Genomic DNA, 27695 nt, shown 5'->3' on the forward strand with positions numbered 1-27695 from the left:
GAAGAAGAAGAAGAAGAAGAAGAAGAAGAAGAAGAAGAAGAAGAAGAAGAAGAAGAAGAAGGCGGCAGAAAAAGCATGTTTCAGTCTGCACTCAGAATTTATCAGTTCTCTCTTTGGAGGTGAAGAGAATTTTTCATCATAAGCCCTTTGGAATTGTCTTGGATCATTGTCTTGATCAGAGTAGTTGTCTTTCATAGCTGATCACTGTTACAATATTGCTTTTACTGTGTACAGTGTTCTCCTGGTTCTGTTCACTTTTTGCACCAGCTCATATAAATCTTTCCAAGTTTTTCTGAAACCATCCCCCACATCATTTCTTATAACACTACAGTATTCCATCATAATCATATGCCACAAATTGTTCAGCCATTCCCCAGTTGGTGGGAATCCATTCAATTTCTAATTCTTTGCTCCAATGAAAAGAGCTGCTATGAATACTTTTGCACAAATAAGTCCTTTTTCCTTGTTTTTGATCACTTTGGGATACAGACCTAGTAGGGGTATAGCTGGGTCCAAGGGTATGCACAGACTTATAGCCTTTTGGGTATAGTTGCAAATTGTTCTCCAGAATGGTTGGACCAGTTTACAACTCTACCAACAGTATGGCACAATAATATTCCATTACATTCACATAGCACAATTTGTTTAACCATTCCACCAAAAGGTGAGCATCCCCTTAATTTCCAGATTTTTGTTACTATGAAAAGAATTGTTATAACATATAACATCCTCCAATTCGGTCAAAGTGTTTGGACAATTTTATAATTTTTTTAGATAGGCATAGTTTGAAATTGCTTTCTAGAATAGCTAGACCAATTCACCAACAATGTACTAGTATGTCTGTTTTATGGCAGCTCTCCTCGCTGCAACATTGGTCATTTTCCTCTCTTGTAATTTTTGTCAATTTGATGGCTATGAGGTAGAATCTCATAGTTGCTCTAATTTGGATTTCTCTGGTTATTAACGATTTGGAGCATTTTTTTCATATGATTATTAATAGGGGGAAGCGCAGTTAGGTGGTGCAATGGATAAAGCGCCAGCCCTGGAGTCAGGAAGACCTGAGTTCAAATCTGGCCTCAAACACATAACTCTCACTAGCTGTGTGTCTCTGGGCAAATCATTTTAACCCCAATTGCCTCAAAAAAAAAAAGAACTTTATAAATAGTGGGGATGATTTTTAATGCTTTATCTTTAGGAAAATATTACTTTTCTATTAAGAGTATATGCTTCTAGTGGGCAGGGATTTTGCCTTTGTTTTCCTAGCCCCTAGCACACTGCCCTGAACATAGGAGGAATGTAATAAATGCTTGTTGAATTGATTTACTGGAAAAAATACCTGGCACAGATGAACAGTCTTAATATTAGGCTGCCTATGGCCCAAGATTTAATTGGCCTCATTGGCCTCTTCTTTTTCCCTGCCAGACTCTTAGAAAAAGTGGTCTGCACTCACAATCTACCTCTCTCCTCAACTCCTCTGTATCTGATCAGTCACTGACTCCACCTATCCAGTCAGTCAAGTCTTTTTTTTTTTTTTAACTTGACAACATCTCTTATATATGTACCCTTCTCTCTATTCACACTGCTGCCACCCTGATATGGGCTCTTATCACCTCTCACCTGGACAATTGCAGTATTTGATCTTTAATTGGTCTCCTTGCCTTTAGTTCTTTCCTATGCCAAAGTAATTTTCTGAAAGCACAGCTCTTACTATGTATATTGCTCCTTTTGCCCATCAAATAAATTCCAGTGGCTCCCTATTACCTCCAGGATGAAATAGAAAATTCTCTGGAATGTAAAACCCTTCACAGTCTGTCCCCCTTCTTACCTTTCTAAATCTTACACTTTACTCCTCTCTGCTCATTCTATGAGCATTCCAGCTACCCTAGCCTACTTCCTATTCCTCACACATTCCGCCTTCCAAATCTGTGAATTTGCACCAGCTGTTCCCCATGCCTGGAATGTTCTCCTCCCTCAATTCTGATTCTTAACCTTCCTGACATCCTTCAAGGCTCAGCTCAAATTCTATCTTCTGTAGAAGGCCTTTCCTGACTCTCCTCTCCCATCTTTTCCCTCTAAATTTCCTTCCCTATATTGTATATGTCTTGAATGTATATAGTTATTTGCATGTTATCTCTCTTGTAAAAACGTGAATTCCTTGAGAGCAGGGACAGTATTTCTTTTTCACCTTTCTTTACATCCCCAGAATTTAGCATAGTGCTTGAGACATAGAAAGCATTTAATAAATACTTGTTGACTGACTCCTCCATAACTTAGCCTCTAAATGTTTTCTCTACCAAAAAACTCTTTTCCCCAAGGTTACCAATGATCTCTTTATAGATAAATCTGAAAGTCAGTATGGTATTGTGGAAAAATAATCTCAGAGTGAGGAAGATGTAGGATCAGCTTCTGTTACAAACTGGCTACATGACCTTGGGCAAAACACCACCTCTCTGTACCAGGCTTCTCCCAAGCTTACGCTGCAGAACAGTTGCCAATTTGGGTTGGTAGAGGGACTTTCCTCACTAGGAAGTCCTTACACTGATTAAATAACATTTGTACCAAAAATGAATAAATCCAATTGTTTTTATTCTGTCCTTAGCTACTTTTACCAATGACTCTGGTAAAGGCACAGATGGTGTGCTTATCAAATTTGCTGCTGCCCCAAAGCTGAGAGACATAGCAAACTGGGCAACTGTCAGGATCTGAAAATATCTTGACAAGCTAGAACACTGTGTTGAGTCTGTTAGGATTTCCATGCCAAGACCACCCCTTTCTTTTTTACTATTAGGAGACACCTTGTCTTTCAGAGCTAGGGTCCAGCAAGCAAGCTGTGCCCTGAGCTTGGCATAACAACAATCCTTTGCACTCATCCTCTGAATGATCTCAATCATAGTAAAATCCCAGAATTGTTTCACACCAGCACCAAGTGGTCTCTGAGCTTGGATGAGCACCTGTATTACCCATATTCCAATCATGAAGTCCTGCTATGAATCAAACTTGTCTCATTGATGCTGTTACCCTTCATTGTCAGGGCTACAGCTTACTATGTAGCTGCTAGTATATGTATTGAGATTTACCCACAATAAAGCAGGTCTCCTACTAGAGGGGGCCCAGGCACATGGGTCTAGTTTCCCTCTTCCAATGGAATAAAGAAAGCTTTAACCACTGTTACGTCTTTGGTTTTATTTTTGTTTTATTTTATTTTTTAGAGTTAACTGTAGTTTTGATAACCTGTGTGAGCTTTCTGGGTTTTGTTTTGTTTTGTTTTTTTAGAGTTAACAGCAGTTGCAAAACTATTGTGGCCCTTTGATCATTTGGTCAGGGTTGACAAGTCAAATGAGTTGAAATTAAATATGGGTAAATGTAAAGTCTTACAATTCACTGAAAAATCTATTTCACAAGTACAAAAAGTGGGAGGGGAGGAGAAGGGGTTAAATAGCAGTTTATCTGAAAAACATCTGAGGGTTTTGATGGGCTTCCAGGGCAATGAGTCAACAATGCAATAGATTATACAGAAGAGGGCACAGGACAAAGTCTTGGGGGTACATCCACAGTTAGGAAAATTGAGAAGGAGCAGATTCATATAGGAGAACTAGTATCATGAAAATCAAGAGAATAGTCAACGGGGTCAAATATTGCAGAGAAGCCAAGATGGATGTGTATAAATCATTCTGTATTTATTTAACTACTATGTACTTATCTATGAATAGTCTGTATCTCTCTATTATAAGGGTTCTCAACCTGGGATCAATATCTGTGAAAAGATTTCAGGAGGTCCATGAAACTGGATGAAGAAAAAAATTATATCTTCAACCTCTAACTGAAATTTAGCATATCCTCCAATTATTTAAAAACATTATTCTGAGAAGGGGTCCATAGGCTTCACTGGACTGCCAGAAAAATATATGACACAAATAAGATTCTGGTAGAATATGAGCTCCTTGAAGGCAGCTACTGTCTCTCATTTTTGTATTTGTATTTCCAGAGGCTAGCAGGGAAGATACGTAGTAGTCACAGAGTCCTTCCCATTCACCTTCCCCATTTTATTTCATACAATTCCTTTTAATATCCTCCAAATTCTAGTCAAACTGGACTGTTCTCCTTCCTTGTTCTGGTCCTGCCCTCACTTTCTGGATGCCTTAGCATAGACCTATCTTCTATGCCTAGAACAGATTTCTCCATCACATCTGCTGAAGTTCCTCTCTTCCTTAAAGTTCTATCAAGTGCCTTCAGAACCCTGAGGGGCTCCACTAGCACCACCCCTCCCCAGAAGAATGTACTCTCCATCCTCAGATTGTTCATACCACTTAGTCTGTCTTCTATACTACAGCGTCTGCTCTTTCAGAGATGAGCTTCTACCTTGGATTCCCAGAACCTAGCCCAATATCTTGAATATATTTAGCACTTAGTATGTTCGCTGAATTGATCAGAAAGTTGGTAGAACAAGACATTTCGTAGATTTAAGAACTAGAAGGGACCTTGGTGATTATCTGGTCCAATGCCCTCATTTTACAGACCCAGAAGGCAAAATAAATTGCCCAACATCACACATATAATAAGTAGCTGAGCCAGATCCTTGGTCCTCTTTCCACCACACTCTATGCCTGGAAAATGTATTTAAATACTTCCTAACATATTAGTAACTCTTAAATCCCTTCATTTAGGAAATTCCTTGTTGGTTTGTGGGAGGCTATGTAGATTATCCTTTAGCCAGCCAAAGAGGTATGAAAGTGAAAGCAAGGGCTCATTTAGGAGTTATCAAGCATCAGGCATTCTGGGGTGATATATTTTCTTTTCTTTGTTTTTTTAAAAAAAATTTCTTATTTATTTCATCATTAAGTTTTATTTTTAATTTATGGAATAAAAAAGTATTTCCATGACATAGTACAATAGAAAAGACAAATCATACATGAAACTGCAAATCTACTATGTACAACTTGCTATTCCTTTCAAATATACTTTTAAAAAATATATACTTTCTTAAAATGCCAGAGGCACCGCAGTCTTTGCCCCAAGAAAACTGGTATTTGTTAAGATGGCCATGGTAACAGGGCACACAGTCATGTGCTAGACCATCCTGGTGCAGGCCCTCATCACCTCTCTCTTGGGCTGTAGTAATGGCCTTCTGATTAGTCTTCCTGTCTCCACTCTCTTCACCATTCAGCTGTCAAAATGATCTTTCTAAAGTGGTCTGACCTCTCCTCACCTTCCACTAACCTCCAGCGGTTCCCTCTCACCTCCTGGATCAAATAGGAAGTCCTGTTTAGATTTTAAAGCTCTTCATAATCCGGCCTCTTCCTATATTTCCAGCCTTCTTATACATTATTCTTCTCAACACGCTCTATGATCCAGTGATGCTGAACAGAACAATCCATCTCTTGACTGTCACTGCCTTTCCCTCATGCTTGGAATGCTCTTTCCTCAGCTCTGTCCCTGCTTCCCAGGCTTTGTGTCAGGTAAAATCCCATCTTCTACAAGAAACACTTTCCAATCCTCCTTAATCTCAGAGTTTTTTCACTGAAATTCTCTCCAGATTATCCTGTATATATCTTTTTTGTACATAGTTGTTTGCATAATCACCCCAACTATATTGTGAGCTCCTTGTGGACAGGGACTATGGATTATGGCCGTCTTTCTCTTTCTTTTCTTTCTTTTCTTTTTTCTTTTGTCTCTCTCTCTCTTTCTCTTTTTCTTTTTTTTCCCAGCAGTTAGCACAGTGCCTGACACACAGTAGGCCCTCAATAAATGTTTACTGACTAACTCCTGGGGCAGGATCCCTCCAAGCAACTAGGTGAGGGAGTAAATAGAAGACTAGAAGAGATCAAATCCAGCCTCTGAAACTGATTAGCTGTAGGAACCATAGAAAGTCACTTAACTTCTGCCTGCCTCAATTTCCTCACCTGTAAAATGGGATAACACCACCCAGATAGTTATAAGAATGCAGTGCTAATTGATATTTGTAAAGTGCTTTGCAACCCTAAAAACTCTATTTAAAGGCTAACTCTTATGCCTTACTCCCCAAAGGCACTCTTCCATCCAGTAACACTTGCCTCCTGGTTGCTCTAGAAACAAGACACTCCCATTTCTCCATTCTGAGCATTATCTCTGGCTGTCTAGACTAGAAAGCTGTCTCTCTTCATCTCTGCCTCCTAGCTTCTTTTAAGTCTCAACTAAAATCTTCATCTTTTACGGGAAGCGTTCCCTATTCCCTCTTAATTCTAGTGCCTTCTCTGTTAATTATTTCCTATTTGTCCTGTATCTAGCTTGCCTTGTGTAAACTTGCTTTGTAAATTGTTTCCCTCAGGAGACTGTAAGCCCCTTTAAGACAAGGGCTGTTTTTAGCCTCTTTTCTTATGTCCAGCACTTACCATAGTTCTGGCACATAGTACGTGCTTACTGGTAAGCAAAGCATAAGTAAAGCCCTTGTTTATTAATACTGTATATGCTTATTGACTGACTTAATCTTAGTGCCTTCCCTCTTCAGTTATCTCTCATTTATCCACTTTATGGGGCAGCTAGGTCAAGCGGTGGATAAAGTAACAGGTTTGACATCTTCCTGAGTTCAAATCCAGCTTCAGGCACTAGCGGAGTGGCTCTGGGCAAGTCACTTAACCCCGTTTGCTTCAGTTTCCTCATCTGTAAAATAAGCTGGAGGAAATGGCAAACCATTCCAGCATTTTTGCCAAGAAAATCCTAATGGAGTCGGGAAAAGGCCACAGGACACAACTGAACGACAAAATTTATCCTGTCGACACTGGCATTGTGTATACTTGTTAGCACATATATTAGATTGAAAGCCCCTTGAGGGCAAGAGGCTGTCTTTTGCCTCTTTTCGTATCCCCAGCGCTAACCATATCGCCAGGCATATAGGACGTGCTTAATAAATGTTTACTGACTCTTAGTTCCAGTACTTTCCCTCTAAATTATCTATTTATTCTGCTTGTAGCTTGCTTAGTATATACTTGTATGCACGTTGTCTACCCCATTAAACTGTAAGTCCTTGGAGGGCACGGTCTGTCTTTGGCCTCTTTTTTGTATCTTCAGCGCTTAGCTCGGTGCCTTGCACACGTAGGCGCTTAATAAATGCTCACATCCCAGGAACGGGGACAAGGACGAGGGGGAGGGGTGCGCCCCTGCGGGAGCGGGGGTGGCAGGGGAAGGCCGGCCAGGGCTGTCTCCCTGGGGGACTCCCGGGAGGGGGCCCTGGAAATACCCTTGCCCCAGCGCGGCCGGGTCGGCGCGCTCGGGGTCTGACGTCGCGGAGGGCGGCCATAGCCACCCCACCTCCCGCTTCCGGCCCCGGGTTCTGGCAGGGTGTTCGGGGCGGCGGTCCCTGCACGCTCCCCTCCGCCAGCTGCCGCCCCTCCCCTCTGCCCGCACCGCCCCCGGAAGTGACGTCGACAGCTACAGAGGCCGGGAGGGTCGGCCTCAGGCTGAAGGGTGGCAGCGCCCAGGAGAGACGCGGCGGCCGCGGGGCCGAGGCGAGGAACGCTCCGAGCGCGCGCCCGCGCCCCCGCCCCCGCCCCCGCCCCCGCCCATCCGCCCGCTGGCCGGTCGGTGAGGGCGGCTAGCGGCCCGACTACCCGGCTCTGCCGCCCAGGTTGTGCGTGCGTGTGCGTGCCTGCGGACGAGGGACGGGGCGGGAGGAGCCGCGGCGGGAGATGCGGGCGACTGAGGACGCCCGGCGGGCTCGGCTCGGCCGCCGCCGCCTCCGCGGCCGTAGTGCCCGTGGGCTGCCCGCGTGAGGAGACGGCGGCGGGGGACGGCCGCCGCGTCTGAGCCGCAGCTCGGCGGCGCCCGAGGGAAAGGAGGACCTGAGGGAGACCCCCGCGCCCTCGGTGAGTGAGCCTCGCCCCTCTCCCCAGCCTTCTCTCCTCGGAGCCCCCGCCCGGCGCCGCTCTCGTGGCCGCCGCCCACGCCGCGCGCAGGAAGCGAGCGCCCCTCCCCCCGCCGCTTGGGGGTGGGGCCGGCGGGGGCGGGAGCAGGGTGGGCGCGCGCCCCCCGCCCACCCCCGCGAGCTCTCCGCCGTCACCCCCGATCTCACGCCGCCCACAGCCGGCTCTGGTCCTCGCGAGCGGGATCTGCATCCACCCCCCCAATCCCCGCCCACGACTGCGGGGATGTTCGGAGGTGCATCCTCGGCGTGGTCCCTAGGGACCGGCCCGCTTCGGCGGAGGACGGGAGGACCGGGGCGCCGCGAGCCGCATCCCCACCCCACCCCCCAACAAAAGCATCATTGTCTGCGCCGTCTGGGCCGGGAGGAAGGGAGCGAGTTTGATTTTATTTGGTGGCAGGAAGTCGGAAAATGAAAGTACAGTCACTGGTTACTTACAAAGGCCTGGGAGGCTGGAGCTCTTCTCAGGACTTTGATCTCCTCTGGGGCGCTCGGTCATCAGCCCTGCTTCCTCTCCCCGAGCTGGCTATTCATCCGGTGTAAAGTTTCATTTCTTTTTCAGACTCCCTTGAAGAATTTCACTTTTTGCACAGCTGTACAAAGCTGGTAGTACCACTTAGAAGGGCACTGGTCAGAAACATGTTTTTCTCCTTGCCTTTATGCCCCAATAGGCTGTTCCAGGTGCCAGGGTTGCCACAATGAAACGAGATCCTCCCAGTCCCTGCCCTCAAGAAACTAGGGACAAGACAGTACTACAGGTTGTGTTAGGATCAGTACATAGGAGGGATTCAGAGAGGTAAGAGAAATGTAAAAAGGAAGCAATCACTGATAGGTGAAAGGACTCCTAACAGGGATGGTACCTGATCTGGACCATGAAACAGGGAGGAAAAAGGACTGTTTGTTGTCTGACATAGCCAAAAGAGATACTGCTGCTCTTTTTTGTTCTCTTGGTTTTTGACGTTTATTTTGTGGTTCAGTTGTGTCTGACCTTTCCTGACTCCATTTGGGGTTTTCTTGGCAAAGAAAATGATATTTTATGCATTTCAGTAAAATCAGTAGGGTACTATTTGCTAAAAAAACAAAAATGGCACACAAACTCACTATCACACCTTTAGGTTGCTAGGTCATGTCCTTTTTTATGGTTTGATCTTGTAGGAAGAATAATTTTACTTCTAGAAAAAGTATCATGGTGGCCTCGTTCAAATCCCAAGCTCCCATATTTCCTAGCTGTGTGACCTTGAGCTAGTTACCGGAATTTTAAGTCTCAGTTTCCTTTCTCTGTCACAATCATCAGGCAGCTTGGCATGGTGGAAATTGAGTGGTGACCTGAGTCTGGAGATTTGGGGCAAATCACTTAACCTCTCAGCCCCAGGGAATGCTTAAGACTAAATTAGAGAGAAGGTGCCTATTTGCATTGTAGTGGAGGTACCTCTCTTGGAGCTCGTTATGCTTATGAAATTACAAGTCCCTCCAAAAAAATCCTAGTACAAAATACTCATCTGACAGAATGATGAAGTGAGGAAAGTACATCATAAACTCTAATGTACTATAACTCATTTGTTTCTCTATTAAAATGCTTGATGAATTTTGATTTTCTATCTTTATCTTCCACTCTTGTATTTCAATTTTGTTTCAAAAGTGCTTAAGTGGAAATCAGTTACATTGTTAATAAAGTATGATTTATCTTTTCCTGTGCTATTTTATGTAATACTTTGCTATATATTTCCAGTACTATTTGAGTACACTCTTATGGGATTAGGTTTCTTAGTATTTTAATGATCATAATTCAGTACCAATTTTGGTCCATTTAATGAACTGAGATTATTTTATTTTAGTTAATAATTGAAGTTTTTTTTAAACAGTTATGCTGTGTGTCACTATAGCAACTGAACCATTGTGTATTGTAAGCATATTTAGGGTGGAAAAGGTCTCACTTAATTAGAGACTTCCTTTTCATAATAGGAAAGTATTAACATTACACTTTGATTTAGAAATTATCCTTTATTTCAAAGTTAAGAAATCATGCTCTGATATGTATTTTCTCAAATTCTCAAAGCTTTGAGATGTTCACTGCAGATTCAGTTGCAACATATTCAGCATCCCACTTGTGTTAATACCAACTAATTTATTTTGAGAAAAGATCATTATATTTCTCCTTTTGTCTTTGTGCTAAAGAAAACCCAAGTGTCTCCTCTTTCAAGCTGTATTTGAAAAAATATGGTGCATTCTTTTTGAGGCACAGTGACAAGAATAAGATCATCTTTGCTTTTTTTTTTAATTTAAATTTTCTTAATATAAGCTCTAGAGGATCATAAGGTAATAGTTTTAGAGCTGAAAGGAACCGTAGGCCAACTCATTTACCCTCATTATTTTACAGATGAGGAAACTGAGACTAGGGAAGGTTAAATGATTTTTCCAAGGTTATATAGGTAGGAAGATCAGGGTGGGTTTGGAATGGAGGTCCGGTTGACTCCAAAGCCAATAGTTATCTTTTCTTCTATACCGTGTTGCTTCTTGGGTGAGGTCTTCTTGACAGCTGCCCCTTCTGCTTAATACCTTATATATATTTTGTATTTATATGTATACTTATGTGTATGTGCTGTCATTCCTCATAGAATGTAAGTTTCTTGAGGGCAGAGAATGATTAGTTTTTGTCTTTATATCAGGGCCTGGCACATAGTAGACACTTGATAAATGCTTACTGATTGAGTAGAATGTGTTAAAAACAAGTTGTTTCTTTAAAAAGATATTACTGAAATCTGTTTATACCATACTTTCAGGAAATAGTATTTAAGAGTTGGATACAAGGAATAAGGAGCCAACTAAATCTTGGCTAAGATGTCAACCAAAGAATAGGTTGATGTCCTAATTGAATGGGATAGTACCAATTGAAGCAACATAGTTGCTTGAAATAATTCATTACAGTGTGGCAGTGTTCCTGTCATTCTCGACATCTCCAATTCCAAATGCAGTAGATGTATTTGAAGTCAGTGCCCAGAGAAAATGGTTTCTGCATTTGATATACTGACTGATAAGACTCAGTAATATTTTAGTTAGTGATGTTAATGTCACTAATTGATGACCAAATGTGAAATTATGCCTGTAGCTTAATTTCTCATCATCTTTTAAATAATAATACACTCACATTTAGACAATGATTTAAAATTTTACAAAATATTTACTACAATTTTTATGAAGTAGTTGTAGGTATTATGCCCATTTTACTGGTGAGGAAACTGAAACTTGGAGAAATTAAGTGATTTGTTCATGGTCACATAGCTAGTAAATACTAGAGTTGGGACTCAAAACCCAGATCTTCTGACTCAAAATCTGGTATTCTTTCTTTTTAAAATCTTACTTTATTGATATTATTTGTTTTTACAATATCTTCGTTTCCTGAGTCCATCCCTTTTCTTGCAAACCACACCCCCTACTTGAACCCCCCCAGGATTTTTTTGTGACAGTATTTGACCTGCCATCTTGAGAATATCTTTCATCTTGGAAACTATTCTTTGTCAATCCTCCATTTGTATGCTAGAATGTGCAGAAGATCATGCTTTTATTTTTGTAAATGTAGGTAGGTCGTCATAAATTTGAGGTGCAAAAGCTTTAATTCCATGAATCATTCTTTCATTAAACATGTGCAAAACATTGATATAACAGTGTGGCAGTGTTCCTGTCATTCTCAGCATCTCCAATTCCAAATGCAGTAGATGTAGATTGGGGGAGATACAAAAATAAATAAGATGGAATCCCTACATTCAAGGACTTTATAATCTAGTGGGAATGGTAGGAGGTACATAAAAACTAGTATAGAACAGACTATAATTTCATTAAAAAGGTGATAATAATAAGTTGTCATTTATATAGTGCTTCACGATTTGCAAAGTACTTTATATATTATCTCATTTGATCCTCACAGCAACCTTGTGAGGTAGAGACTATTATCCCTATTTTACAAATGAGGAAAACTGAGCCTGAAAGAATGTAAGTGAGCTATCCAAGGTCCCACAGCTAATACGTATCTGAGGTAAGAATATTTGAGCCTCAGTTCTCTCACAAAATGAGGGATTGAAGTACATGATATCTTCAGTTTCTTTCTAGCCCTAAAATTATATGATCTTATAAAAGGTGCTATAAGGGTTCATAGAAGTGGAGAAGAACCCTTTTGTCCTGGTAGGAAATCAGGGAAGACCTCTCTGGAGGAGGACATTTGAATTTGGGGCTTTCTAGTATAAGAATTTCAGCAACTGCTGATGAATCTTAATGTGAAGAGTTCCAGATACAGGGAGAAGTGAGCAAAAGTGGGAAAGTGTGAGATGCTTTGGGAGAATGATGAATAGTCCAGTTTATCAGGAAAGTTAGGTTGGAGCTATGATGAACACAGATCCCCTGCTTTTCATCCCCTTCCCCCTCAATCACCTGTAGCATTCTTTTTATGAAACTGATGAGTATGTGGAAATTAGGTTTTTTAGTTAAGTATTTACTGGGGAGAATGTACAGCAACTTTAACAGGCCTTGCCTGGCAAGTATTTGTTTAAATGGAAGCCTTGTGTATCACTGAATGCATAATATCCTGAATAACTATGGTTCATCATTAGAAGTATGGCCAAAAAGAATATGAATCTGGTAAATATGACGTTCTAACTTATAAAGAATATGCCTCTGACTTTGTACTGTTCCAGAGACACAAAGCTGTAGTAACACACATTAATTGACCAAAGTGTAAACACCAGAATGGAGTTGATTTCTAAACATAGTTATTTAGCATTATGGTAGCATGTTGTAATGCTTCACAGGTTACTGTTAGTGTCAGTATTAATTATCCTGAGTTTTGCCAAATGTATAAAATACTTGGTTGTCTAAAAAAAAAACTTGGTACTGAGCTTTTCTGTTGACCTAGTATGTAATTTTCTAGACTGGAGTACTCCTTCTCTGTATAACTGGGCTAGTAGGACTTCTGTAGGAACACCTTCAACAAACTTAATGAATGTTTTGATATATTGTGAATTAATTGGAGAACATTAGCATTTTGAATTCTTCAGAAAGAAAGTACAGCAGGTTGTCCATTAGTTGGGAAATGACTGAAGACATTTATGGTATTTAAATGTTGTGGATGACTGTTGTGTTGTAAGAAATGATAAGGTGGTTTCAGAGAATTCTGGGAAGAATTGTATGAACTCTTGCAGAGAGAAATGAGTTGAAACAGAAGAATATTTTATACTATTGCAACAACATTGTATAAAAGAACAGTTTTGAAAGACTTAAAGAACTCTGATCATTGCATTGATCACCCATGATCCCAGATTTCCAGTGATGGAGAATGCTACCCACATCCTGACAGGCGATGGACTGAATACATAGAATCGGACACATTTTTGGACACAGGCATTAAAGGAATTTTTGTTCCACTATTGTTTATTTATTACAAGAGGTTTGTTTTTGTTTGTTTATATGTTTGTTTTCGGTGAGGAAGAAATTGGAGGGAGGAAAAGAAAGAAATTCTTGATAATTCAAAACATAAAATTTAATTTTTTTTTTTAAAAAAGGGAACAAAATAGAGCAATTCAAGAACGTTAACCTTCTTTCCCTAATTTTTGCCTCTTTTTGCAGCACCTTACAAGGTGTCTTGCACACAGTTGATGATCAATATTTTTTGAATTTTACTTTAATTATAATTCAGGGACCCTAACAAACTTAATGAATGACTTGAAGCATTAAACTTCCATACTTCAGGGTAGTGTTAAGTGGTAATTGATAGACTTGTTTTTTTATTTATATTTACACATGTTGATGTTAATTTGTTCAAGTTTCACTTCTAGATGGTGAGGGTATTTCATGCTAACTTATTTGTAACCTTTTCTAGTTATTGGCTTCCTGGGAATGTATATTAAGCCTGGGTTTCTTCTATAAAGACCAAGATCTTTCTAGCAGACAGTTTTGAAGTTTTATGGTATGAATAATATCATGGGAGAATTTCCAAGTTGCTTCACCATCTAAAGAAGTGGGTTGTCATCACAGGGAGATCTTAAAACTTGAGGTTTTGAAGTTTTTCTTCTTTTAAAAGATTCAGATGATCAAATAAAGGCCTTTTCATATTTAAATTATGATCTTTGTGGAGCGTCATAGAATGATGATTAACTTTATGAAATAAAACTAAGGAATATGATGTTTGAGTCACCACTGCTGCCTGTTGGTCCATAACTGACAGCTGTGACACTTGAGGGGAAAGGAGGTTAAAGGGGAGTGTCATTGACAGTTATTTTTCTCAGACCAAGTGCATTTAATAAATGCTGAGATTAGGATCTCAGAAGGCTATGGCAGTGAGGTTTTAGGCTAGAATTTATAGCAAAAGCCTTTTTCAATGGGCAACCATTATTCTGACTCCTACAATTTGTAGAAATAACATAATTTTCTTTCTCTATTGTCTGTTGGAAAGGCAAGGAGCTTTTTCTTACGTCATTGTATGTCCTGTTTATCTTTTTTCAGCTCACTGCTATGGACAGTGCTATTACACTGTGGCAGTTCCTCCTTCAGCTCCTTCAGGAGCCTCAGAATAAGCATATGATCTGCTGGACCTCTAATGATGGGGAGTTCAAACTTTTGCAAGCAGAGGAGGTGGCTCGACTCTGGGGAATCCGAAAGAACAAACCTAGCATGAATTATGACAAGCTAAGCAGAGCGCTTAGATACTACTATGTAAAGGTAATTTAAATTCTAATTCTTGTTTGCTTGAACAGTCTCAATTCATTGAGATTGTTTCTTTAATATCTTGCATTTCCTTTAAATAAGTTGATGTAGAGCCTTTGTAGTTTTAAATTTAGGATTAAGGGTCCATATATTCCAGCTGTATTTCTGTAGACTTTTTCTTTGTATTTTCCTCCCCCGCCCCACCCCCCATACTGTTACTGGTTGTGTAAAAAAACAAAGCAAATGTAGGATTAGAATACAACAAATCTGGGCTCTTGTAGCTAGATAATTTTTTTCCATTTTTATAACTTGATTTTTTTAGTGTACAATGTTTATATCTGCATTTGACTTTTCCTTTAGTTCTTTAATCCATAGCTCATGGAATCAGTACATTATAGAGTTACTTTTTTTGTTAAAATGTACTTATTTTATTTACACTTATTTAAAATACATTCTGATGACACTGAGATAAAACAAGTGGATCAAAAGAATAGTTCAGCAAATGTTTACTTTTGTGTTCAGCAATGACCTTTATTTCATTAACCTCAAAACAGGTAGTTTGCCCTTTTGCTTCCTCTATGTAATTTTACTAGATAAGAAATTACTTGGGTTTCTGAGGTAAGTGGGAGCCTTAGCAGGAGTTCAGTGTTTTGATTATGATGCTTTGTTTTTACTTTCTCAGGATAGTTGTAGTGTACATCTATAGAATTTTGATATCTGAAATCTAGCAATTTTTAACTTATGATTTGCATGGTTGTGAGTATTAAAATATTCCAGCCTTTATGCGGAATGTCAGTGGTATTATTATATAATAATTCAGATGTTTGTACGTTTTTCCCTATCTTGCGTTTTGAAGTGTCTTCTCTACTGGGAATCTCATATATCTAAGAAGTATTTTGACAACTTGTCCTAAAAGGAATAGCAACTAAATTAATGAGGGGGGTATAAGAATGTGCTTATTTTATTTATCTACAGAATATCATCAAAAAAGTGAATGGTCAGAAGTTTGTGTACAAGTTTGTCTCTTACCCAGAGATTTTGAACATGGATCCCATGGCTGTGGGGAGGATTGAGGGAGACTGTGAAACTTCAGGCTTCAATGAAGTCATCACCAATTCAAAAGATTTGGAGAATGGAGGGAAAGAGAAGCCACCTCAGCCATGTGCCAAGGCCTCTAGCCGCAATGACTATATACACTCTGGCCTCTACTCTTCATTTACTCTCAACTCTTTGAACTCCTCCAATGTAAAGCTTTTCAAGTCCATAAAAATTGAGAATCCAGCTGAGAAACTGGCAGAAAAAAAATCTCCCCAGGAACCAACACCTTCAGTCATCAAATTTGTGACAACACCTTCCAAAAAGTCATCAATTGCTCCTATTCCTTCTACCATTTCAGCTGGCCCAACTATTTCTACAGCTTCAGAAGAAACCCTCCAAGCCTTGGAGACTTTAGTTCCTCAAAAACTGTCTTCTCCAGAAACACCACCTTCCATACCCTATATTATGACCACTTTTACCACCACACCTCCTGTTTCTTCTGTATCTCCCTCTTTGCAGGATCCTTCCAGATCACCTTCACCACCCTTGAGTCCTAATGCAGACCTAGATATTGACACAGACATTGACTCAGTGACATCTCAGTCCGTGGGCCTCCCTCAGAACTTTTCATTGGAGCCCAAAGACCAGGAGTTAGCACTGCTAGAGAAAGAGAGCACAAATCATTCATCAAGGTCCAAGAAACCCAAAGGGCTAGAGCTGGCACCTACTCTGGTGATCACAGGCAGTGATCCAAGCCCCCTGGGAATATTGAGTCCCTCTCTCCCTACGGCTTCTCTCACCCCTGCACTTTTTTCACAGGTAGCTCTTCCCTTCTTTTAATGTCAGGATTGTTTGCTTTTACATAACTTAAAAAAAATTCAGCCATAATTTAAGCTGTCAATCTGCTACTGCCTTCTTTTTTGCCATGTAGTTACTGAAAAGGCTAAGTATGACCCTTTGAGTCATACTTTACCTTTAAATCAACTCCATCTCCTTTGTTTTTACTTAGTTAGGCTACACAACTACTCACAAAAGTTTTGGTATAAAAAGAATGTCAGATGTTGTTTTAAAGGCAAGCAACCTCTTTGGGTCCCCTCCCCAAGTAAATAAAGGTATCTTTCTTTCTTTCTTTCTTTTTTTTTTTTTTTGTCATGTAAAATTGGATGTTGGCAAAGACCAGGAATACTAATTGTATTTTCTAACACTGAGGCTTTTTTGTAGTTAAGTTTCAGTATTAGAAAACAATAGGTACTGAGAACTCTTAAAAATTACCAGTATGATGTTGTGTAACAGGTTTGCACAGTTACGTTAGATATTCATTAACTTGCTCATCCCACGTAACATTTTTTATAGGTGGATTACTCCCTTGTTAGTTTCAGGCTTTCTTTTCATTAAGGAGAAAATGCCTCTATATGAATGAGTCTTACCTTCTGTTCTTTTTCACTTGGAAAAAAGAACCAGTGGATCAGAATCAGTTTTCTTACTTGGGGAACCCCTAAAAAAAAAAGAGAAAGAAGTTATTGTTGCCTTTATTTTTCTTGAGCTATTAAAGTGGTGATGGGGTTTTGCCTTTTGTGTATTTTTCAGATTTGGAGAAAGTTTTTGCTTTAGGCTATTGTGTATGTGACACTATCTGGGATATCAGTGATTTGATTTGGTAAATATTTCTGTCTTGTGTATTGCAGACTCCTATCTTATTGACGCCAAGTCCTTTGCTCTCCAGTATCCACTTTTGGAGCACTCTCAGTCCTGTTGCTCCTTTAAGTCCAGCCAGACTGCAAGGTGCTAACACTCTTTTCCAGGTAAATTATATACTGCATTTCATCATTTTCAGAATTTGTATAATGGGGCAAGTCTAAAATTGAGAACCAAGGCAAGAATACAGTGTCCCATTGTTCACTCTGTAGCTTGTAATTAATACATATGTTTCTGAGTCCCGACTCTTGTTTTGAACTCTATTGTTAGTCTCATAAAGTAACAGAAAACCAGCATCTGTGATAAATATCCACCTCATAGCAGGATTTCTTTTTTGTTGTTGTTTCATATTATATGAATTTGAGTTAGAGCTGCAGTTGTTAAATATTTAAATAGTTGATAACTGTCCTTAAATCTTTCCCACCATTTTAAACTTTGAAAAGACCCTTTTTTAGGTATATGTAGCTAAGTGTACTCTAACAGATTGAATATAGTAAATATCCTGTCAGTTGAGAAATCAACAGGCTTTTGAGGTCTTTAACCTTTATTCTATTAAAAAAAATGTAGGTTTTGCTTTCTATAGTTTCCTGAAAAAATAGATGTTAAATACATTAATTCACTGATCTAGAAATATGCTCAATTCATAGTGATTCAGGAATTGGTTGTCCATTTTAATGACTTCCAGTCTCTTCTTTCTTTTGATCATTTAACTGCTTATTTGTTCTCTCAGTGAGTAGATGGGATAAAGAAAAGGAAATAAAATTCATACACTTGTCCCAAAAGTCTTAGTGCAGTTTTGACCTTTAAAAAAAAAAAAGCTTTTAGACTGCACTAAGACTTTTGGGACACCCAGTGTATCACTGGGTTCATAAACTGGGTTTATGAAGTGCTTTAAGATATCTTATCTTCTTTGATCATCACAGCAACACTGTGAGGTGGGTGCTTTATTATACCTATTTTTCCAGATGTGGAAACTAAGACAAATGGGTTAAGTGACTTAATCACATAATATCTGAGGCAGGATTTGAACCCAGTCTTCATGTCTCCACATCCAGTGCTCCAGTCACCTTGCTGCCTCCCTTAAGTTAGTAAATGAGCCATAAATTATTGACTCAAATTAAATTTCCTGGAGATTTTCTGTATTCTGTTTATCCATATTTCCTTGCCCTTTATTGGCAGAGATAATTGAGAGTTTATAGAATGGTCTGCAAAGCAAGACTCCTTGTGAGGTTTCGTTCCAGGAACCATAAATACGCTGAAGCCTTCTTTTGTCACTTTCTTCAGGACATGAAAACTAGGCAGAACTTCCTTATAATGAAGTCTTTTTGGTACCTCAGTAACTAAACCCCCTTAGATGGATTCCGTTATTGGCATTTTACGAAATTCCACTCTATACTGAAACATATTTTAGGAAGTTTCCATTGTGTTTTTTAAATGGAGTCTAGAAGGGAGATGGAAAAGAGGCAATGGCAATAACAGTATTGGATTTGATTTATCAACTGGTTTCCTACTTTGTAACAGTAACTTATTTTTGTTAAGAAAATAAACTTACATAGAGGGAGACTGAATGTAGGTTGTATTGTTTGCCCAAGCCTGGCTTACATAAAAGCTTGGTGTAGCCTGCAGTATAGTAGGCTGTTGTTTTTCCATAGATATACACATCTGTCTCCCTAGCTCTATTTTTCCTTCTTTAAGAGAGAATGTTTTTGGAGAATGGCCTAAAATTGGACCAGTTTTTGTGCTCTCAGTTTCCATTGTGGGACAATGGGTTAAAGAGTATTGACATTTGAATTTTATGAAAGAAACTACTTTTTGTAAATAAAATTTGTGTAGTCAGGGCATGTGCTTTGATGACAAACAGTGACTGCTTTTGGCAAGAAGTTGGTCTTATTAGCCACTGCAGAAGCTGTTGTGCCTCAGGGAGTTCAGTAGACAGAAAATGAAAGTTGAAATTGAATAATAAAATTGTAATGTGTTTTATTTTCTTTCTCAGTTTCCTTCTGTCCTGAACAGTCATGGGTCATTTACTCTGTCTAGCCTGGATGGACCATCCACACCTGGCCCCTTTTCTCCAGATCTGCAGAAAACATAGCACATGCACTTGTGGAAAGAGAACTAAGGAGCAAAGAAGAAATAAACATTCAGCATGATCATGCTTAAAACGAGCAGTTTGTAATTCCACAATGCTGGTAATGGACTATTGTGATTTTTGCTGTTCCCATTTAAAATGCCTTTTCAGAGTGTTTTTTTGATAGGACTCAAGTTGGAACTATGTATGGAAACGCCTTAATTGGAGTCTAGACTCCACCTGTCCCTTTTGCCTCTCCTTTTCTTTATCCTCCCTCTTCATTTTGGGTAGAAGGAGTTTTTTGCAAAATGCATAGATGGAATAGTGTTTTGATATGAGCAAATGAGAACAAAGATAATATTTTGGCTACTGGGACCTGTTGGCAGGAAAGAGAATCATACTTGGAATAGGTTATTTCAAGAAACCATCAGATGGAGGAAACTGGCCACACCTTGAGACTCCTGGTGTTCTCTCTCACACCGTGAAGAATACGCTGTCAGTTATAACAGATAAATGGTCATGGACAAAGAAGTATTCCTCTTTCTTACAGAGTGAGGTTTTAATAGCACTGTTGGGGAGACAGACAGTTTTGCAGTGAATTGTGGTGTATGTAAGATGCCAGAAAGAGGCATCTAGTTTACATTTCTTCAGGGTGAATCTCCCAGTTACCATAAGCCATGTGTGATCTTGTCTGAACCTGTCAGCAGAGTATGGGATCCTATTTTTCTCCTTCACCCTGAGGGAGACTCTTTAAACCTGAAGTGACGGGCACTGATTTATAAGACAGTGCTTGGAAGACTCTTTGAGAAGATGGGACTCCGCATCCAGCATAGAAACATTGTCTACACTGCACTCTGGGTGGTATAGTTGTACACCCACTGAAAAGAGTACTGTGGATGATGAATAGGCTATTGTGAGGGTGATGCTGCATTATTGAAGACTTCGGACATATTTAGTTAAGATGCCTAATTGAGCAAGCTGGAAGAACATTTGTGGCTTTTTCAGTCAAGAAGATACCCAAAGTACAGGACCCGTTTCTGTTCATAGTTACTCAGGTTCTGCTGTGCATTGTTTTCTTATTTCCTTTTAAAATTTGAAGTTGTGATAGTTTTGAAGATGTGAGAGAAAGGTGAAAAGTGAAGTCCTCAAAATCAGCATTGAGGTAAAGAAGTACTTATTTTGTAGGAATATTTTTATCTTAATGGGTGGGGAGTTTACTTGAGAATACCCATGTTTTGGTTTGGGGTTGTTCAGGTAATGAGAAATGCAGGCTTTCATCTCAGAGTCACTGAACTTGCTTTAATTTGCCAAACATCAGCCATGTGGTAGAAATCATTCCCTGTCCATGTGAGGTGAATGTAGCTTTTCTGAATTCAAGAAACTGGACTGAGGCCAGCATCATAGTTGGGTACTGTGTTGATATTTTTGGCCTGGAAGTCTAGATTCAGATAACCTCCCCAGGTTGAATTTCTCTTTGTGCTAGAGATAGCATAAGATTGTATCACGCTGATTAAATGGGATGAGGGAGAACTTGTATGCTTACTGCTTGTGCTGGGGATAAAGAAACGAAGGATTCCAGATGACAATACATCAACTCAGCACCTTCCAGCTGCACAAAATTCACTTTAAATTTGTTTTTATACTGTATAGAGATTCTTATGTATGAAACTTTAATTAGAAGAAAGTAGCTGGCTACATAATTTTGGTATAGATTGTATTCATAATAACTTGTGTAATCAGAGGTCTCAAGATTTTTTAACATTACTTGCTCACCCACTTTTGGTGTGGAATGGTGTCTTTCTGTCCTAAAATAGTCTCTTTCTCTGCCTAGTGGATCAATTTTAATACATAGCTTGATTGACTGAGAGTGGAGGAAAAGGATATATTCAGCGAACTGCCTTCATATATTTTGAAATTTCGGAGGTATGTTGCTGGCTCATTTGTGGAGCATCAGCATAAGGAACCCATCCATTCCTGAGATGTGCAATAGCAGTGCTGAAAGGTAGCTGTAGGTAGTGACCAGGAGCTGTCATTTGGATTATTTAGTTTGCACATCTCTTTGAAAATTAAACCTCCAATAGCACTTTCTGAGCTAGTGTTATTAGTATGCTTACTATTTTGTACTTTGTAATAAGTAGATGCTGGGGGTTCAAGTTACCTGGGAGTTTTAAAATTGTTAAGCACTAAAGAAAAATTTATTTTCATGAGGAACGAAGCCATTGAATTGTTTTCCAAGATGACATCTTTGGTCTCTGTGTATTTCCTGTCTTTAAGGATAGGGATGTCAGGGAACTAGATGGCACCGTTAAAGGCAGCTTATTGGAAACCAGTTTTATCTGGTTTTCCTTAAATATATCTGTCCCTACAACCTTTTGAGGTATGTAGCCATAACTGGTTGATTGTGATCTGCTTTCTCTTAATGGGATCATCCTTATTTGAGGGAAGATGGTGATTCTTTCATCGAGAAGCTTTCTGTTCTTTTTAAAAATGAGATGTTTCCAACTGTAACTCATCTGAACAAGGCTGGCATGATCATTTTTTTCCTAACCTACCTCCTTTAGGCAAAAACTCAGTATCAGAATCTTTGGAAAATCTAGAGATATTTATTAGAAAGGTAGCATCCCATTTAGAATCAATAGTCATTGAGAAGGTTGATACAGATTTGTAATAGTTATGTCTGATTATCCATCATGTTACTGGGATGAATGCTGTTAGGCAACAATAGCTTAAGTGAAAGAAGGGAAGCTAGTTGAACTGGGTAGTAGGAGCTCTGCTGTATGACTGACTTTCTTATCTTTTCTTTGCCATCTGACCCATATTACCTTGCAACAGTTTTCTCAATCATTTCTCAAAGTATTCTTCCTCATTAAAGATATTATGCTGCCTTATATTCAAAATCAAATCATAATCTGTTGCTAGTAATCTTTATTCTTTAAAATGATGTGTTGCAGTGATTTGGGATTGGTACATATATGTTATAATAAGATGAAAACTTCCGCTAATTCATTTTGCATAATCCTGGAATTGCAAAGGACATGGTCAAGGTCATTTTGCTTGTTCTCCATCCTTCTAGTAAAACTGTATCCAAACCATGTAAAATATATGTTCAACACATTTTTAAAGCTTTTCAGGGGAAGAGATTTGACAAGTTTGTTAAGTATTTTTAGCAGTCTGTATACTGTATAGTATTCCTTTGGCACCACCTAAGGCTAGGACCCTTGTCTCCTAATGCCATGTCCAGGGTCCTTTGCTTCCTGGGATAATCTGGTTCTGAGGGAGGTAGATACTGTAATATTTGCTTTTTCTAGTTTGATGGAAAGAGCTTTGAATCTCTAGGAGTGTTGCTTCAGCACTTTCACAGGATACCTAGTCAAACCCAGGAAGTTTTCCTTACATTCTGGAAGGAAAAGTAAGTTCATCAGCCTCAGAAATACATGTAGGAAATATTAGAGAATTGACTTAAGTTTAACTGGAAAAGCCCTGTAAGGGCCTAGACCTATATATACTGTTGTTTCAGAGAGCAAGAATTCAGAGCTCACTGGAGACTCTACTTACTAGTTATTTCCAGACTATCAGTAAGGCTTAGAAAGCAAAACGGAACCCTAGAATTCCAGAACTTTAATTCTAGGGAATAACATCACTTCATTTACGTGCACACCCAGTATTGAATGATGAAGTGTTGTCCAACAACATTGCTTCTTGCTGATACTGAAGCACTGGTATCCTGATGCTGTGTTCTGATAATAAGCTGTTTGTTTGTGCAGTCAGTTTAATCACACTCATTGACATTCATGCAGTATTGTCCTTTAACATATTACTTCCAAGTTCAGCCTTGAAAAAAATCATGTATGCTTTTTATGATACAGATTATTCTTGTGTTAGGTTTTTTCTTTTATGCAAACATCTCCGTAACAGATTTAGAATTTTGTACATGAGTGTGCCATTAACTTCTATGAAACTCAGCATTCTCTTTAAAAAGTTGCCAAATAAAAAGGCCCAAACAAATTGGGTAAAACATAAGTTGGAAATTGACAGTTTGCATTCCCAATACCTCCCCCTCCATGTGACTATAATTTTCATTTTGCTGGCATAAATTGTTTTTAGCCTTTATGTAATCATTTTACTACAAATTTAAGGGTTATGTAAAATTATTTTACTGTATTCTTATGTGGCCTATTTTCATACTTCATTGGAAGGTTTTGTTTGGATATAAGGGAACATTTTTAGGTTCTAAAGGGATGTTTTTAGGGATGGGTTTATGCTATTTATCACTCAATTCCAATCTTCTTTGTTTCCATTTCTCCTGTTGCCCTTTGTTATGATAAATTAGGTTTTGAAATACAGAATTCTACTTTTTGAAGTGCCATTTTTATGATGTATCAAGAACTTTATGTGTTTAAAAAAATTGACATGAGTGGCAGGGTCTTCATCCCTATTAGATGAAATCTAAAACCCAAGATGAATTATAAGACCTGTAGAAAAGCAGGAAGGATGCTGGTAGAGAGTCTTCTGTCTAGGAGTATAACAATGTCATTTCTTGAAGAGACTTGCATAGGGTGGTGTGATGGAGTTAATTTTCCCATCCCTAATAGCTTAAATGAATTAGAGATTAACTTTCATTTTTCTCCAGTCAGAGAATTGGTTGGACAGTAGGCTCTTTAAAAAAAGCATCTTGTTACATATGCCTGCTTGATTTTGTGTCCAAAATAGGTTGTGTGGGTGGTGGTTTTTCAAATATTGCTTGTACTTCCTAAAACAAAGTACCCTACTCTGCCTCTTAGGTTATCAGAAGAACCACCACTGAAGCTTTTGCACCTTGAAATCTAGAATTCTTGTGGGTGGGCCTAGTAACTAGCAAGGAAAAGGGACGGTTTTGACTTGATTTTAGATATTGAGTATAGCCTCTTGGTAAGAAAATCTTGTTTTGGTTTGTAAACTGAGCACATCTGAGGTGTCGACACAGAATAAATATTCCCCTGAGAGCCACCATTTTTTCCCAGAGCCATCTTTCTGAAAAAATATTTTAATGAATAGATCAACAATCTGCCAGAAAATTGTTATAGCTGGGGTATTGACACTTAAATTTACCATTTTGAAAGTAATTTGTGAGAGAGGGAATATTGGTTTTGACTTAGGCATCCTACAAAGAACAGAAAATTCAAACTTCTGTTAAAATGTTTAATGAAACCTTTAATTAGAATATTCATGGAAAAGTGATCAAACATTAAATGACAGTAACTCTAGCCTCTTAGGTGTAATATACATCTGACAGTTTTGTCAGTTTTAAAAATTTATTTTTTAATATTTAATTGAGAGACTGAACCATTTCCTTCCAAGTCATTCTGGCATATTGGCTAAATGTGTATATATAGATATAGATATATATATATATATATAAATCTATTTTTCAGAGGGATATATATATATATTATTCATCCTTTAGACTAGGATGGTTCCTAGGCTATATATTTTATACTAAAACTAAAATTTTGCTGCACTTTGCAGTTGTCACATCTCTTTTTAAAGTTTAATGCCTTGCACATTTCAATTTCTTATTTTAAAAAATATCAGTAAATACAAAGTCATAGGCCTTAATGTGGACTATTGCTTGCCAACTTAAAAAAGCCCAGTGCTATTATGATATATAATTTTGAAAATCATCTTATATTCTGGTCTGTTATATTGGTATAAGATTGGGCAAACAGGATTTTTAAACAATAGTCTTCATTTACTTTTGCTTCTCTGTTGAGACTCTGTTCATCAGGTTGCTTGCAGCATAATTATAGGGGTTTATACTGAAATTACTATTCTTAAAATAGAGAAATGTGACCATGGATTGAATGACTAGAAGTTGGCCTTTGTTGCCTGATTTAACCCTTGGAACAGTGCATTGTCAGTGGAAGGAGAAATGCCAGAGTAGAGAGAATACCTTGGGATGAGTGCTGTTCCCAGCCTTCCTTACATTGATTGGTCAGGTAATGGGGCTCTAGGAGGGTTCTGTTAGGGCAGATTTAGGACCTTTTGGATTGAGGATGACCTAAAGCTGGGGCAGAACTTTGGCAAACTAAATAACCTAATGTGATTGGACTACAGTGGTAGGATGCTATTTGCTTGCTGATGCAAATCTATTTGTCATGTTGTCATGCACCATTATTGGCACTATTTTCATAACTGGAAGCACTTAATTTTTTGTTTTAATTTTTAATTTTTCAGCTGAAGGCTTTAGAGGATCAGGGAGTGGAGGTTATTACTATTTTATAATTTCTGGAATTTACACTTTGGGAGGGGGGCAAATGGATTCACACAATTGATAATTCTACTAGGCTTTTTGAGGTGTTGTATTTTGGCTCAAATGTTTTTAAATATACAAGCTTTTAAAATTGTGCTGTATAGAATGTGATTTTTATGATTTGCTATTAATGGATTGCACAAAACTTTGTAATGTGTCAGGTTTCAGGTTTCTTCTCCCTGTAACCATTGTTACTTATTGTTCATTGTGGTGTGGAGGGAAATTGTGTCCCTTCTAAAAACATTTCATATATTTTTGTTTATTGGTGCAGTGTTACCAGATGGCCTTATGTACATTACATTCATTGCTTTTGTGACACAGTAGCATATTTTATGTACCCTCCCTGTACAGTATTAGTGAATCTATCTGTGAGGTGCATTTCTAAGAGATAGCAAATAAATCAATATAGTTAGTTCTTGATTACTCAAAAGCAATTTATTCAGTTTATTATTAGTATAAATCCTACACCCAGTCTACAACTGTTTCTTTTCCTTCTGCCTTTGGACAATTTCACTTATTGTGGCTAGGGGAAGTTAAACAGATGAACTCATAAGTTAATTTTGATACCTGTTGGCCTAAGAATTTGGTATGAGATTGATACTATTCACTAAAAATGAGGCTTTAAAATTTCTTATTTCTGCATTTTAGCTTTTCATCTCTTGTCTCTTATTCTAACAGATAATCAGGAGTTGGCTCAGAAAATAAGACTGTCTAGAGATTTACTTTGTGAAGAACAAACTGGTAAATTCTTCATGGTCCTTGTTGTGTCAGCTAAAGAGCACTTTTGTGTCTGAAAAGTATATGTATACAAGAGACAGCTGGGACTGAGTAGCTAATGGGGAATAATTTTAATATTAGTTCTTTAGAAATTCCATTGGTTGAGCTATCCTGGTGTTGGTAATACGTGTGAGTATGTCTTTGATGAAACTAAGAGCTTAAAATTAACTGAGGCTAAACAGATTTGCACTCTTGGATTTCATTCACCCAGTCCATGGAGTGGATTTTTTAAAAAGCATATCTACCTGTGAGAGTTTTACTCTGTAAACACTGACAGGTTTTATATCAGAGAAGGTGCATAATTTCAGAAATAGGTCTTAGTTTGGGATATGTGGTAATGAAAAATTGTCAGAGTGCTTTCTTTATACTTAAATCAACTTAACTGGGAACAGTTGCTTCTTTGTAATTTTTTTTCCTTGTTCATTTTATTGAAATTGTATCTAATATCTAGTATCTACTTCCATTGTAAAGAAATAATGCTTGTATTGCTAGTGTTTAATGCAAGTACATATGTAGTAAAAACACGACAAAAAAAATCTAGATAACTATTGAAATGTTGATTAATCCCTGGTCTTTATTAATCCCAGTAGAATTTACATTAGACAGACCTTCAGAGTGTTACAACATGAAAAAGGTTGGAAAGTGCAAAAAATAATAGTGCTGATGGTGCCACTAGAAAGAAACTGTCATGTCTTCTAGCTGAGCAATACTGATGCACTGTGGGGAGATAATAAAGGGATGATCTTCAAGGTTGATCAGGACTATTGGGCAGCTAGAATTCAGAATTTTTATGTTTAAACATAGCAAAGAGACCTTATCACAAGGACTAGATCAATGAGGAAAAGGTTTATGTTTGCACTTTGAGGGCTTTAAAGCATGCTGCTTTTAAAAGAAAAAAAACATTGTTGATAACCAGAGCATCTCTGACTCTTTTGAGGGGGCTGCCCTGAATAATCAGGTGATTTAAAAAAAATTGAGTAAATTTTGTGCGCGCTTGCGTGCACACACACACGCATTGCTATAGTGGCAACGTGTATCTTTTTTTAAAAAAAATTAAATAGGTTTTAGAAAACTATTTTGTGTAAGAACTGACAGAGGGATTTGCTTTGTATAATGCGAACTGGCTTTAAAAAGCATTGTAGCAAATTTATTCAAGTCAGAAATCATGCATATATGTTAATAGTTATATGTGCAACCAGACATGCAAAACAATTGTATTTTTTTAATAAATATTTTTAACAAAA

At 38.5% G+C, this 27695-nt stretch overlaps 1 protein-coding gene across 1 annotated transcript; it reads left to right on the plus strand.

The window, feature by feature from the left end:
• The first annotated feature begins 7770 nt into the window (after nucleotides 1-7770).
• ELK4 (ETS transcription factor ELK4) lies at nucleotides 7771-27695 on the plus strand. Its single transcript, XM_027871003.1, has 5 exons — nucleotides 7771-7838; nucleotides 14384-14599; nucleotides 15560-16441; nucleotides 17308-17424; nucleotides 19311-27695. Exons 2-5 carry the CDS (start codon nucleotides 14393-14395, stop codon nucleotides 19407-19409), a joined length of 1305 nt encoding a protein of 434 aa, XP_027726804.1. The 5' UTR covers nucleotides 7771-7838; nucleotides 14384-14392; the 3' UTR covers nucleotides 19410-27695.

Source organism: Vombatus ursinus, unplaced genomic scaffold (genome assembly GCF_900497805.2).
Source record: "Vombatus ursinus unplaced genomic scaffold, bare-nosed wombat genome assembly UNPS02014798.1, whole genome shotgun sequence".
In the NCBI taxonomy this organism is placed as follows: Eukaryota; Metazoa; Chordata; class Mammalia; order Diprotodontia; family Vombatidae; genus Vombatus; species Vombatus ursinus.

Excerpts from the sequence above, each read along its gene's own strand:
- ELK4 (XM_027871003.1), top strand. The coding sequence starts at position 14,393 with ATGGACAGTGCTATTACACTGTGGCAGTTCCTCCTTCAGCTCCTTCAG. Across the intron at positions 14,600-15,559 it reads TTAGATACTACTATGTAAAG|AATATCATCAAAAAAGTGAA; the intron begins GTAATTTAAATT and ends ATTTATCTACAG. Across the intron at positions 16,442-17,307 it reads CCCCTGCACTTTTTTCACAG|ACTCCTATCTTATTGACGCC; the intron begins GTAGCTCTTCCC and ends TGTGTATTGCAG.